This window comes from Manis javanica, chromosome 4 (genome assembly GCF_040802235.1).
Source record: "Manis javanica isolate MJ-LG chromosome 4, MJ_LKY, whole genome shotgun sequence".
NCBI lineage: Eukaryota > Metazoa > Chordata > Mammalia > Pholidota > Manidae > Manis > Manis javanica.
In genome coordinates this window covers 98,052,415-98,067,891 of record NC_133159.1, presented here as the reverse complement: position 1 = coordinate 98,067,891, position 15,477 = coordinate 98,052,415, and the positions used below count along the sequence as shown (strand labels likewise).

The following is a 15,477-nucleotide window of genomic DNA, read 5'->3' as shown; positions in this document are numbered from 1 at the left end:
TGCCGTCCACTGGTTACTGGTTCTTCGCTGGCTGTGGCTCTTATCGCGAGAAAATGAAAAAAGAGCGCACGACGTTCTCTTCTCGCGAGACTTCTGAGCGACCATCTTGCTCCTGCCCCTGAGAGATTCACCCGTCGGGCTCACTGGGACGCTAAGACCGCGGCTTAGACCCTCGTTGACCATGCTGTCTCGGGTGGTACTTTCTGCCGCAGCCACATTCGGTGAGAGGTCTAGACCCTGGTCCAGACTATCAGAGTAATTGCCAAGAAGCGCGTCTAGGGATACGTGGAGAGGGTGGGAGGAAAGAGGGTGCAGAAAAGCGCCGCGAGACCTGGGCCTGAATGAGATGTGGTCAGCGCCGGCCCGAAAGTGAGCGTAGGTTCTTGGGGGACAGGAAAGAGGGGTGCATGGCCTTAGTGATCGAGCCCGGCGAGGACCGCTGAAAACCAGGTTCCACCTTGACCTGGCTGACCTGCGCTTTGTTTATTTGCAGCCCCTTCTCTGAAGAACGCAGCCCTCCTCGGTCCAGGGTAAGTGTGAGGGGTGTAATTCCCCTTCATCCTTGTTTTATCACTTCATCTCACTGCTCGATAATCTCTTGATAGCTTTAGTCCTAAATTAGCTTTCGTTAGGTAATTTTGGAATGCTTAAACTCAGATATTAGTGATTCTGTAACTGCAACATCGTCGTATGATTTAAAGGTAAAGATTAAGATAAATGGTGTGTTAAAACTGAACTAGAAGCTGGTTTGTCTTCTAAGCCCCTCCCCTTTCCCTTATGACCTTCAAATAGACATAGCTGCCTCAGCCTGAATCACAGTCACTAGATTGTATACCCAGGAACAACTTTTGATAAATAAAACATTGAAGCATGTTGTTTGTGGTCCATCTTCCAGATTCGACTTTCACTGTCAGATCATAAAAAGAAATCATTCATTCATTGATTAAGTATTTATCTTGCCACCCATACAACCAGAGATACAAAAATGAGTGAGACTTAATTAAGTACCTCCCTTCCTAGAGCTCACACACAATTTACAACAGGAGACAGTTATAGAGTAGTTTTTAGAGTTAGAGCTCCAAAGCTAGATTAGGGTACACCTCACGAGAATTATCTGTATGGTTAGACTGGCTTCTCCACTTCCAATCTGTGTGATCTCAATTTAATGCATTAAGAGAATTAAGAGACTTTAATTCCTGCAAAACAGTGCTTAATGCATAGAACCTACTCAGTAAATGTTAGCAGCTGTTACTGTTAATATTATTTCATAAAACATTGATTTTCCTTGGGATTTCTCTTTGTACTTCAAACCTAGTTCTAAATCTTGCAAAATTTGATACTTATGGCTTGAAAAAGTGGCTTTAATCTATCTGTATTTGTTTTTTGTGTATGCAGTAAAATGAGGCTGTAATTGCCTGCTTCCAAATTATCAGAGAGAAAAAGATTCCATACAAATAAACAAATAGTCAAAATATGGGTAATAAATAAAATGTATATGCAAGATACAAGGAATATCCTAGATTTTTGTTTCTTTCACATTCCATATCTAATGAGAACAAAGCTATTCCTGCAGATTATATCTGGACTCTGACCAAGATCTTCCACTATCCTGCAGAGTAAGAACCATCATCAGCTTTCACCTAGGCTATTTCAGTAGTCCTTGCACATCTATTGTCCCATTACAGCCTCTTCTCACAGTAGCCACTGGGATTGTGTCAGTGCTCTCCATCCACCAAAGTCCTCCAGAACTTCCCATCCTACTTGAAATAAAATTGGAACTTACCATAACCAGAAGGCCCAATATGAACTGATCCCATCCTATCTCTTGATTTATCTCCTTCTATTCTCTTTAACTCAGTCTCTAGTCATACTGGCCTTCTGGCCGTTCCTATGAAAATGGCCAAGCTGTTGTTGCCTCAGGATCTTTGCACTTGCTTTTCTCTCTTGTCCTCAGATAATTAGGTCAAATGTCATCTGACCTGCCAAAAAAGCTCCGTTGCTTCCTATCCCCTTACCTTGCTCCATTTTTCTTCATAGAAATTACAGCTGCCTGAAATCACTTATGTACCTATACACTCATATTTCCCACATGCCCACCAGAATGTTGAAGGCTGGGGCTTTGCCCATTGCCGTGCTCCCAGTGCCTGACATAAGTAGAAAGTCAGTAAATGTTTTGTTGAATAAATGTTAGCCCAAGATTGGAGATGCTGTTATCAAGAATATACTTGATGTGTTCTGAAGGCTGGTTGGGCTTGGCAGTCATTAAGTGAAAGACATAGCAGACAGAAGGAGCAGCATGAGTTATGTTTTTGGTTTTTGTGTTTGTTTTTGAGAGCTATAAATAGTGCCCTTATGGTTGTAGTGTAAGAGAATGAAGATGATATAAAATATGACAAGCACCAAGTCATGTATGCTGTGTTAAGTAGTTTGTTTTCTATAGGCAAGAGGGAGCCTATGAAGAGTTTTAAAACATTGGCAGCCATGCAGAAGGGGCTAGGCGTAAGTGGTATTTGACCAGAAACAGAGTGACCAGGTTGTGGATTGTTAACTTGCTGAGGCAAGATATGATGAATTCTTGAACTAAAATAGCCAGTTGGGGAGAGGATTTATGTCAGTCTCTAGCAAGTTCTCTAGTGCTATGATTTAAATCAGTGATTCTAAACCTGGGGCAGTTTTGCCCTCCGGTGGACATTTGGTAATGTCTAAAGACATTTTTGATGGTCACCACTGGGTAGAAGGGGGGATGCTGTTGGCATCTGATGTATAAAGGCCATGGGGATACCTCTGGTCACTCTGTAGTGCACAGAACAGCCTTCCACAACAAAGAATTGTCAATAGTTACAATGTCAGTAGTGCTAAGATTGAGAAACTAAAAACATAACTCATGCTGCTCCTTCTGTCTGCTATGTCTTTCACTTAATGACTGCCAAGCCCAACCAGCCTTCAGAACACATCAAGTATATCCTTTATAACAGCATCTCCAATCTTGGGCTAACATTTATTCAACAAAACATTTCTCAGTTTCTTGAGGCTTGATTCTCAGATTTCAAAAGTTAGTGGGGAGCAAATACATAGGGAGGTAGAAATAATATCCCAAGACAAGCAATGAACCAAAATCAGTGAGCTAATATGAACTTAGATTGCAGGGGAATAGAACTGGGGGACAGAATTAGGGAACAAAAACATACTGAGAATACAAGAACAGTTTGTAAATCCACAATGATAGTTCACTAGTTCAGGCCCAGTAATGGCAGTCACCAAGTTCTCACTGTACATTTGTAGCATGAATGAGTTGGTCCAGCTATGTTTAGAGTATTACCTTCAGTTCTGTATACTTCGTTTTTCTTAACAAAACCAGAGGGTTCCTTGTGGACAATCAGGGTTGTAGGGGAACTGAGAGGTTTAACCTAGATACGTGAATGTTATCTTACGTAGAAAAATAAAATTAAAACCAGTGGATAGAGGTTTCAAGGATGTACATAGCAGTTCAACTCAATGAACATAATTAGAGCTACCCAACACTGAAAAAACCTGTTTCACATAGTGCTTAGTTAGCATCTGTCACAGAATGTTCAGAAAGGTCATAGTTCTCCCCATCAGGGAGTTCACAGCACAGTCTAACATGTAATAGTTAACCATTTGCATATAATTTTACCATATGCCTAGGCAGTTCTAAGCACCTCACATGTTATTTCACAACAACCCTGTAAATCCATATCCTTTGTTCCTACTTAGAGAAATCTGAGATCACAGACGTTTTAAGTTACTTGCTCAAAGTCAAGTAGCAGGTCTAGGATTTGAACCCAGATAATCTGGCTGCAGAGTCTATGTTCTTAGCATATTTTAGTGCTAAAAATAGACATACAAAGTGCTGGACAGATGACCTGTGAGACTTAAGAGAAGGAATTCTAGTATTAGAAGGTTGCATACAGCTTTTGGTAAGTCATTTGCCCTTGTGACACAGCTAATATTGGACCCTAACATTCCTGTTCCTGGTCTATTCTCTTTCCACTGTGATGGCGGGAAACTGCCTCTTTGTTTCCACTAATTGTTCATACATTGTGTTCTCTTTGAAGAGTGGGTTCTCAGCTTGTATAACCGCTCTCCGTAGGGCATTGCAGGCAGCAAGGATCTTTCACACTGGGCAGCCAAATCTCGCCCCTGTACCACCTCTGCCTGAATATGGAGGAAAAGTTCGTTTGGGACTCATCCCTGAGGAATTCTTCCAGTTTCTTTATCCTAAAACTGGTGTAACAGGTGAGCATTTGCCCGGTTTTGGTAGTATGTTTGGATTGTATGGTTACTGTTAACTTAGTACTTTGGGGGCCTCTTACTTCTTCCATATATACCACAGAAACAAAGTCATCTGTTTTTAAAAGTAAATTGTAAAAGTGATGTGATGTAACAACTGATTAATTTGCTTTAACTTGTCTTTGGAATAAATTTGTTTGGAATTTGAAACTTGATTTTATAGTGTTGTCTCCATTTGTTGATATGCCGAATTTAATGAGTGCCTGCACTGTGCCAGACACTGTTCTATGTATACAGTAGTGAACTAAGGTGTTTGCCATCATGGAACACACATTCTATTATAGGATAGATAGTAGAAAAATGCGTTAACTATATAATACACTGTCAGGTAATGGAAAGAGCAGCTATGGATTAAAATAATAGCAGGTAAAGTAATAGAGATTATTAAGTTCTATATGTAGCATCAAAACAAATTGGACCTTGTTTGTAAGTTTTTCCACTTTTAAAAAGGCATAAACTGTCTGAATCCTTTCATTTTTATAATGCTATATGCTTTCACTTAAGTTATTTAATTCTTACAACAGTTCTATGAAGGCATTTTTTTTACCCAAAAGAAAACATGAATCTAAGTATTTGAGATTTTTCTCTCTTTGGTGACTGAGTTGGACTTGAACCAAGGTTCTCCAATTAAGTTTAGCATTCTTTCTACCACACACACAGCCTTTCTTAATAGAAATAATTCTGTGACTATGGAACATTGGAAACAACAGATTTTTTTTAACCCTCCAGGAAGTGTCCTAAAACAGCATTTCCTAACTGAAACTGCAAGAAACATTAGTGTCCTCAAACCTCTGTAGATGATAAAAGTGTTACCTATAATACGCCTTTTTTTGCAAGTTCACATTAAATTTATATATTGGAGTCATATTAAAAAAATGGAAACTTTATATGGGAAACTGGGTAAAATATATTTGAGACTCTAATGTTTTTATACTCATCATACAGCCTAACATCCTTTGGTACAATGTTGCTCAGAAACACTTAAAATGCTGCCCTAAAGGCCTGCTCTGTCCATGCCTAGTATCTTGTGAGGCACAGAAGAAAATCCTAAAAAAAATGTACATCATGGTTTTGCATCCTTTCAGAACTCATACCTGGTTAAGGGAAAAGATAGCCATATTTGAAACATTATAATTAGGTGCTACAGGAATTGAGAATTCTGATATTTAATTCATCCTTTTATATACATACCACTTAGTGATTTTTTGGTTTTATTTGGGTTGTTGGGTTATTTTGTTTGCTTATTTCTGGTGTGAGTTTCCTATTCAATAAAAGTAAGCAAGAAGAGATAAATTTTATCCTGACCAATGTTGCCCTTCAGTAGTATATTTTGCAGCAAAAATTACTTAATGACATCTTTACAGTATGAAGTTCCTGTTTTTTGAGTAATTCTGCTAGACACTTTACATAGTTTCTCAATTTCATCAACCCTGTGAGGAAGGCACTGTTCCCATTTTACAGGTGGGAAACTAAGCTCAGACATACATTTATATTGCACAGTTTCTTGTAAGTTACAGAGTCAGATTTCCTTAAGTCCAGATCCTTGATAGCTCTACCATACTGCTTATCAATCTAGTGTTCTTTGAACATGATTATTTTAAATCATTACTTAACTTGGCTTTCAACTAATAAAATGCAGAAGTATCTTCCTATCTTCCCCTTTTAGACATAGAATATCCATCATAAAGTAACTTTTTCTTCTTCTTCTAGGACCCTATGTACTTGGAACTGGGCTTATCTTGTATTTTCTATCCAAAGAAATATATGTGATTACTGCAGAGACCATGACTGCCATATCAACAATAGGGTTTCTTATCTATATAGTTAAAAAATATGGTGCTTCTATTGGAGAATTTGCTGACAAACTGAATGAGGTAAGAGCCATAAACCTTATTTCCCATTTTAGACCATAGTAGAGGCATCAAGATCATCAAGTGATGTTTTTAATATGAATGTTAGAATAAGAATATATAGAAATGAATTAAAATGATTATAATTATGTGTTGATGTAATTATATGTTGATACTTAATTCAAATTAGTGTAGTCATTAATTCGAGATAAATTTTTTAAAATTTACCATACTTTCTCTAGCTTTTTCATAGTTTTTTTCACTCAACAAGATACTACATAGCTATTACTGGTAATTCTTTTTAAGGATCTGTGTATTTTTCCCTATATGTGTGTATGTTTCTTTATGGATGTTTTCACTTTTGAGGGACATAACTTTGAAGAAGCATAAAGTCAGTCTGTTTTTGTTATCTTTGGTGCTTTCACTGATCTTTTTCACAAATTCCATAATTGCAGCAAAAAATTGCCCAACTGGAAGAGGTGAAACAGGCATCTATTAAACAAATCCAGGATGCTATTGATTTGGAGAAGTCACAGCAGGCACTGGTTCAGAAGCGCCATTACCTTTTTGATGTCCAGAGGGTAGGTTTCTGAACTTTCTAAAGAGAGTGAAGTTACTTACTTGTATGCATTTAAATAAAAAATTCAAATCTTTTATAAGGGATGGTTGAATAGATTGAGCAGATTTTATTTAGAAAAGAGAAGATTTGGGTGAGGGCTGGCAGTTACGGCTGTTTAGACATTAAGACCTACCAAATGGATAAATGACTAGAATTATTACTCTAAAATTAAGAGTAAAAGCTATAAAATAACACATTTTGAATCTTCACAAAAGGAAAATAGTCATTAAGTTATAGCTGATTAAAAATGACATCCACTGTCTAAGGTTATAGGTGAAATACATGCTGCAAATTTCATACATGCTTGCTACAAGAAATTATAATACCTTACAATCCAAATTCACAAAGCAGATTGAGTTAGCAGTAGACTTTTTGCCATGGTCAAAGCAACATTAGATTATAAAATATTTAGGTCTTAAGACAACTTTAAGAACATGTTGAAGTATTTTGTTGTTTACTTTGAGCCCAGTACTTTACACCTGATATTTAAGTGAAATGTCCTTAATATTGAAATTATATGCTATAGAAGTACCTTTGAAGTGAGATGCTAAGGTAAAGTAAATGTCTGAAGTATTCAGGGTCTAAGCCAGTATTTCTTAGTGTGGACTTGTGTTATCAGTCATCTTTGGTGCAGGTTTTTGAACCTATTCTAAGACTTGTGGAATCAGCTTCTTTTAAGAGCTGTCCAAGAATCTGTTTTTAAAAGTAGGATCTCTAAAGATTCATAAGCACATAAATGTTTGAAAACATCAGAAACTTTTAAGACCTCTACCTGTACATATTTAGGTTACAGCCAGAGAATGCTTCCTACCACATACATTATATGTATGCACAAACAAAATCTGGCTTTTGAAGATGTAGCTTTTTCATAAGAATCAAATGATAGTCATTAGCATTTTTATTTGTGAAATATTATTTAATAAGTATTTATTGAATACTTCCTGTGTGGAAACTCTGGTCAAGACAGGGTGCTGGGAATACAGCCAAGAACAAAATAAAGTCTGCCTTCATGGAATCTGCTTTCTAACTAGGGTTGAGAGAAGGACAAAAAAAAATAGTTGAGCAGATGCGAATGTCAACTGGTGTTATGTGCTATTTAGAACAGTAAACCAGTGTTATAGCAAAAGATTTTAAAAGGAGGGAGTTAATGCTTTTGGCCTCTTATGTGATATTTAAACAGAGACCTGAAGAAGTAGTGGTGCAAGCTACGGATTTCTAGTATTAGTATTCCAGGCAGAAAAATGAAGAAGCTTGCTTGATACAGTCCAGGAAAAGTAAGGAGGCCAGTGTAGCTGAAGTAGAATGAGTGAGTAGGAGAATAAAAGGAAGCAAGGTGTAGAGAATGGCTAGGCATTAGGTCATGTAGTTGTGCAGGCTTCTGTAAGGACTTTAACTGAACTCTGAATGGAGAGAAAGTCATTGAAGCTTTTAGGCAGAGCAGTGATATGATCTCAGTTGTGTTTTAAACTGATACTCTGATTACCTTGTTGCAAATAGCCTTCGATCTTGTAAATGTTAGTTGGAAATGGCTGTGAGTTAGCCAAGTAGAGTGGTTAGGTAGACCATTGGATACGTGAGTCTGGAGTTGAGAGGGAGAATTCCAGGTTGGAGATTTGGGAGTCATGAGCTTACAGGTGACACTTAAAGCCATACGATTAAAAAGAGTGTGGGGGCAGGGGGGTTGGAGGGAAGAACAGGCCAAAACAAAACAATTTCAGTTTGTTGTCACCTACTTATGGTCGGGTAAAGAAGGGCCCAAGAGTTTGGCAACATGGAGGTTCCTGGTGACCTTGGAAAAGGGCTGAAGTGATTGCTGTAGGTTGGAGAGAATGTGGAAGGAAAGAAATTGGGAGTCAAGAGTATAGACAACTGTCAAAATTGTCAAGATTTACTGTAATGGTGGGCAAAGAAATTTGTAGCTAGGAGAAAAGATGTAGGAATCAAGATTTTTTTTTTTTGTAGATAATTATTTTTTATTGAAGGGTAGTTGACACAGTATTACATTAGTTTCAGGTATACAACACAGTGATTCAACATTTATATACATGATAATTCTAGGTACCAGCTATCACCATACCAAGTTGTTACAATATTTTGACTATATTCCTTATGCTATACATTACATCCCAGTTACTTATTTATTTTTTATTTTTTATTTTTTTTGTGAGGGCATCTCTCCTATTTATTGATCAAATGGTTGTTAACAACAATAAAATTCTGTATAGGGGAGTCAGTGCTCAATGCACAATCATTAATCCACCCCAAGCCTAATTTTCGTCAGTCTCCAATCTTCTGAAGCATAACGAACAAATTCTTACATGGAGAACAAATTCTTACATAGTGAATAAGTTACATGGTGAAAAGTACAAGGGCAGTCATTACAGAAACTTTCGGTTTTGATCACGCATTATGAACTATAAACAGTCAGTCCAAATATGAATATTCGTTTGATTTTTATACTTGGGAATCAAGATTTTTTTAAAAAATGGAAAGTAAAATAACCTGTTAGCATCTAAAAGAGGTTGGTAGAGAGAGAAAAATTGATGTATGAAGCAGAGAGAGAGGGAGATTTGCTGGAGTGATGTCCTTCAGTAGGTCATAGGGCTTGGGATATAATGCACAGGTAGAAGGGCAGTTCAGCTAGTTATAGGAAAGAAGGCAAAGTGTGTGAGTATGGACTTGGGTAGATTGGTTTATGTGGTGATAGAAATTTGTAGAAGTTCTTTTTTTAATTTTGGTATCATTAATGTACAATTATATGAGCAACATTGTGGTTAATAGATTCCCCCCATTATCAAGGCCCCACGACATACCCCATCACAGTCACTGTCCATCAGCATAGTAAGATGCTGTAGAATCACTACTTCTCTTCTCTGTGCTGTACTGCCTTCCCCGTGCCCCCGCCCCCACATTATGTGTGCTAACTGTAATGCCCCTTGTAGAAGTTCTTTTACTGCTTTTTCTCAATGAAATAGTAAGGAAGGCCATTTGCTGATACTAGAGATCTGAAGAGAAGGAAGAGTAGCACAATGAGTGGATTGAAGAAACGTACTTAGAAGTATTAAGGGCCTACTTGAGATTAATATCTCAAGCCTTTTTATGTAACAGGCAAACCTGTAAGTTTGCTCATTACAGATTAGATGACAATATCCCTGTCACCATTATTAATTTGATATTCTGGAGGTAGTTAATACTGTAAAGAAGGGAAAGAAATAACTATAAAATTAGAAAAGGCAGTTATTTTTACTTACAGATTACTTAATTACATACTTAGAAAACCCAGGAGAATCAACATAACTTTAAAACAGTAAATTCAGTAAAGTATCTGACTACAAAATTAATACCTAATAAATAAAATCACTGTACACAAATAGCAGTTAATTAGAAAATACACTGGAAGATACACCATTTAGGAAAAGATGTCTGGTAATAAACTTTACTAGAAAAAATGTACAGTACAAATTTACTTTGAAAAATGTGGATGCTTGGGAGGTCTGAGGTTCTAAGAACCTGTTCTTAGATTAGAAGACTTGATATTGTAAAGCTACCAACTCACCCCACTTTAATATCTAAATTTAACACATTCCTAGAAAGAATATATTAGTAGATTGGTAGGTGGGGAGGGGATTTTGGGACTTGGACAAATTGATTATTAACAGAAAAAGTAAAAAGGAAAGGAGTATTGTGAAAAAGAGAAGTAATGAATCCTACCAAATATTAAAACTATTTAAAAAATTATAAGGAACTTCAAATAGTATGTTCGGTAATGGATACAAAGATTGGCATAACAGGTGAGAGGGTCTAGAGATAGACCTAAACACATAACGCAATTTAGATAGATGGCGTTTTCATCTTAGAAGGGGACATCTTTGTGGATATCTTTGGATACAAAGAAATTTCTTACTTTTTGCCTTATACTAAAATTTCAAGTGAATTAAAAATCTTTAAGAAAGGAAACTGAAACCATAAAAGTAGAAAAAGAACAACAAAAAACAAACACTCTTGGAATTGATAAGGCCTTTCTAATAAAGACCTCAAAATCTAGAAACTTACTATGTATGATAACAGACATTAACTAGACTTAATTGTGGTGATCATATATACACAATATATATATCAAGTCATGTTGTATACCTGAAATTAATATAATATATGTCAGTTATACCTCAATTTAAAAATAATCCAAAAACTGTAAGAAGAGAAGTTCTTAGATTGATCTCATAAAATTTAAAAATTGTACATGTAAAAATTACTATAAAGTTAAATGGCAAACGAAAAAGTACATTCCATGTGACACAAAAGGATAGTTACCAAGGGAGATAACGTCCCAGTAGAAAACTAGGCATAGGAGGTGGCCAATTTATAAAGAAATAAATAATTTAAATGGTTTCTAAATTACGTACATTTTCTCCTTAGATAATGGCAGTTGAAACTGATATCTTTTCTGCTTATCAGAATAGCAGAAAGTAAAAGGTTTTTTAAACACCATTGATGAGGGTTTGGAGTAACAGGCATTTGTAGTGCTGGTAAGAGAATGAAGTAATAGAACCTTTCTGTGGAATTTGGTATGTTAATCTCAATTTACAAAGGATCTTTATGAGCATGGACTTTATAGTCTGACTCCTTATATTCAGATCTTAGTTTCTGCCTCAGTTTCCTCACTGTAAAATGAATATACCAATAGTAAGTATCCCATGGTATGTATGATTGACTTAATTGAATTGACACAGTGTTCAGAACATATTTGGTGCCCAGTAGATGTTAGCTTTTATTTGACACAGCAAGTATTTACACGTAAATGTGAAGATATATACAATATATGCAACACTATTTGTAGTAGAAAAAATTGGGAACAATCGAATCCTTTAATACAGCTTAGTTAAATTATGGATTATGGTACACCGAAATAGTAAAATTCAGTGTAACTTAAATTTGAGGTAAGTCTACTTGTCCTAATTAGTAAAAGTGATGTGTGTGTGCATATACCTGTATTTTGTTTATTAAATATTTCTGGGAGGGAATACAACAAATACAGGAAGATGGTAACCTGTGGGGGTGGGGCTGGAGGAGATTTATTTTTACTATATATACTTTTAAATATATTTTTACCATATCTTGTTAGAATTTTTTATCGATGCATGTGTTACCTACTCATATTAAATAAGGGAATTTTGCATAAAATACAAGAAAGTGGTGGGATATCCTAACACAGAATCCTCAGAGTGGAAGTTGTTCTTCAGACATGCAAACAGTTTTTATCATATCTTAATTTTCTGTCAGAATAATATTGCTCTGGCGTTGGAGGTTACTTACCGGGAACGGCTGCATAAAGTATACAAGGAGGTAAAGAATCGCCTGGACTATCATCTCTCTGTGCAAAACATGGTACTTCGGAAGGAACAAGAGCACATGATAAACTGGGTGGAGAAACACGTGATACAGAGCATCTCTGCCCAGCAGGTACATGATGTTCTGAAGCTTCTATATTATTGTTATCTCTGACAAGAATTTGCTGATGCCGTGCTAGGAAAGGAATAGCTCTGGCAAGTCTTTAGCCTAGAGACAAAGGGGTAGCCCTGGTTTGTTATTCTGAATAGTGGTGATTTAGAAGATGCTGCATGACTACCAGTGTGCTTTCCATCTCATGGGACAAAAACAGGAAAGATTGTTGAGAGTACTGCTTATGAAAGACTTGTGTTCAATTTCTGTCATTTGGGAAACATTAACCAACATATTTAATCTCTCTCTAAAACATAGTGCCTGGGCAAAGATATTTCTGAGCCGCTTCCATTACTATTTCCATGATTTCCATTCCATTTCCTTTTCCTAGATGCTAAAGTCATTGGTCTTAAACAGAAAAAAAATGTATTTCTTTTTAAAGTTTATATTCTTTATTTACTTATAACTTGATTTCTTTTATCTTAGGTATATTGTATATTTGAGCATTTCTATTTATTTTCTCCATAACCATGCAGGACTAGAAAAATGGCTTACCAACATTTAATGAGTATTTTTTTAAATAAACTGTCTTGTACATAAAAATAAAGCCTTATTTAAGAAACTTGGAAAACAAAGTATAGAGAAGAGACTGAAAATTATTTTTCATTCTTAGCATTTCTGTATTACTAATGCTCTTAGGTGGGTCTTTTTCAAGCATCTATTAGCTATACAAGCTAATGTCAGTGGCACATGGGTGCAGGAGTATCTGGCTTCATATTCTATACAGGTTTCATTTATAAAAGCTTTGAGCCAGGTGATTTTAAGTAATTCCCTAGGTTGGCTTAAAATAAATCACATCCCCGCTATTGTAAATAAATAATTGCTAGCAGCCTATTATACTAAGCCAGTAACCCATTTTGAGATTGTATAGGAACCTCAAGGTGCTGCAGGAGGTATCCTTTAGAATTGGTGGTGTTTATACCCATCCATGATTTGGAACGGTCTAACCAGATTTCTCTTCCCTTACCACAGGAAAAGGAGACAGTTGCCAAGTGCATTGCAGATCTAAAGCTGCTCGCCAAGAAGGCCCAAGCACAGCCAGTTCTGTAAATGCTTCTGTCCCAGTTGGGGCAGCTAGGAACTGCTGACTGGCTAAATGGAAACCAGTCTATGTGACAGGATCTTTCTGCATTGCTGTCTACTGAAGTTATAGTTAACCTTTCCTAAAAATGGAAAGCTTTAGTTTCATAGAATGAAAGCATTACAACGGTCTAATGACCCCTGAAATGTTTCTCATCCTTGCTCTGCATTTTGAGTTGTTCCGTCATCACTTTTGAATAAGCATTTTGCTCTTAAAATTTGGTGCCTGAAGATGACCAAATTACAGTTTAAATTTGTAACTGATTTACCATCTTGCAATAAAGTGATGTCTGAAACAAGGTTTTTCATGTTGTATACCTTTCTGAACTACTGTTTTAACATTTGTCGTGAGAGTGAAAATTAGAGATGTCTTTGAACTGATAATGTTGTTTGTAAGACTTAGTGGGAAGCTATATCTGCCTAACTATAGGTTATGGGAAATTGAAAGCTTTTTAGTATTCTTAAAATAACTAAAGAAATACTGTATATCAAATCATATCATTTTAGCTTATCTATAGAAAATACGGACTCAGTGTGTCATAATTGTATTTTAAGAATACAGCAGATAAAAATTCTGCCCTTCCATAGGTCTGTCTGTATTTAGTTCTCCTATAGTTGTATAGGGATTTATTTGAGATAAATGGACAACTTAACATAGTAGGAAATATTTAAAAATATGTACTATATGGGTATTGACTATTTTCATTGACCTCCTAGGATTTTAATTTATATAACAATTATTTGGATCAATATTTAATGATAACTGACATTCATCTAACTAATAAAATCAGATTGACATCTTTATTGTTACTTGAAGATTTTTAAGGGTCAACAGGTGTTCCAAATTACTCGTTTTGTAATTATAACCTCAGCACCATCCTGCATTGGTCATACTGAAATAAAAGCTTTTACCTCAAAGAGTTAAAAATGAGTAGGCAATAAAGAGTATGTGACACAATACAGACTTAAACACAAGGGGCTTTGTGAGTATGATGACAAGGACCAGCGTAGGTAGTCTCACCAGCCTCATCTCCCTTGTATAGAACTATCAGTCAGCATTCAATCCGAAGCAGAACTGCTGGGTTACATGTTGATATAATAGGGATTTGGTTTACAGTGTCATGGGAGCTGGTTAAACAATCTCCATTATCTTTGTTTCTTGCGCAGGAGCTTAAAGTCCACAGAACAGGCAGTTAAGTGAAGATGGATGTAAAGTGGAGAGGGTAGGAATGAGTAGAAATCATGAGCACAGATTGAAACTGTTGTTAGGCATCATTACATCTGACCTTGGTATGATTGTCCTGTAAAACCCCAGGCCCTTCATCACACATACCCAGCCTAGTGGTTAGAGAAGCTGATGGACAATCCAAACAAAGGTTGGGAAGCTGCAGGGCCAACTGCAACTGGTGAGGCAACAGATCAGCAACAACATGTATGAGCTACAAAATAAAAAAGCACTTGTCCTTTAATATAGCTCAAGTATCTCTTGTGGCTGGCTCACTTTTGTCAGAACATTCAGGGAAGAGACTTCTGGAAAGTGTAGCTCAGCCTAACCAGGTTGGCATGCCACGAACTGCAATAACTATCACTGCAATAACTATCATCAATAAATGTTAACCTGAATGAATAATACTTCAGGCAAAATAGTCCCAAAAAGTCAATTAAAGCATCCAATTAAACATGGAGAAAGCAGAAAGGTGACTTGTCGAGATGTCTGAGCTAGCATTTAGAGGAGAAAGATGGAATGCCATTTGTGATTGTAGAAAAGCCAGTGTAGGACAGTAACATTTTTTAAATTTTCAAGAAGTTAATGAGCGTGAAATACAGTGAAGAGTTAACACTAGGTCTAAATGCTGTGCTTAGAAGTTGGATTTTGTTGTGAGGATGGGGAAGCCAATGAAAGGTATTAAAAGCAGAGGAAGAGGAATAATGACTAGATTTTTGTTTCAGAAAACTTCACTAGCAACAATAGAGGACATTTTGGAGAAAGGCAAAGTTAGGCTGTTGGATAGTTATAGCTAAAAGACAATTGGAAACCTTAACTAGAGGCCTTGGCAGTGTGGTTGGAAAGGAAGATAGTAATGAGAGATACCAAAGGCAACATTAGTGAAACTTGAG

At 36.4% G+C, this 15,477-nt stretch overlaps 1 protein-coding gene across 1 annotated transcript; it reads left to right on the top strand.

Annotated features, from left to right (window-relative positions):
* The first annotated feature begins 68 nt into the window (after positions 1-68).
* Positions 69-13,662, top strand: ATP5PB (ATP synthase peripheral stalk-membrane subunit b). The gene is made up of 7 exons (XM_037005383.2): positions 69-221; positions 494-530; positions 4,112-4,257; positions 6,022-6,185; positions 6,617-6,742; positions 12,061-12,240; positions 13,252-13,662. The coding sequence occupies exons 1-7, from the start codon at positions 182-184 to the stop codon at positions 13,327-13,329; spliced, it is 771 nt and encodes a 256-aa protein (XP_036861278.1). The 5' UTR covers positions 69-181; the 3' UTR covers positions 13,330-13,662.
* The last annotated feature ends 1,815 nt before the right edge of the window (positions 13,663-15,477 follow it).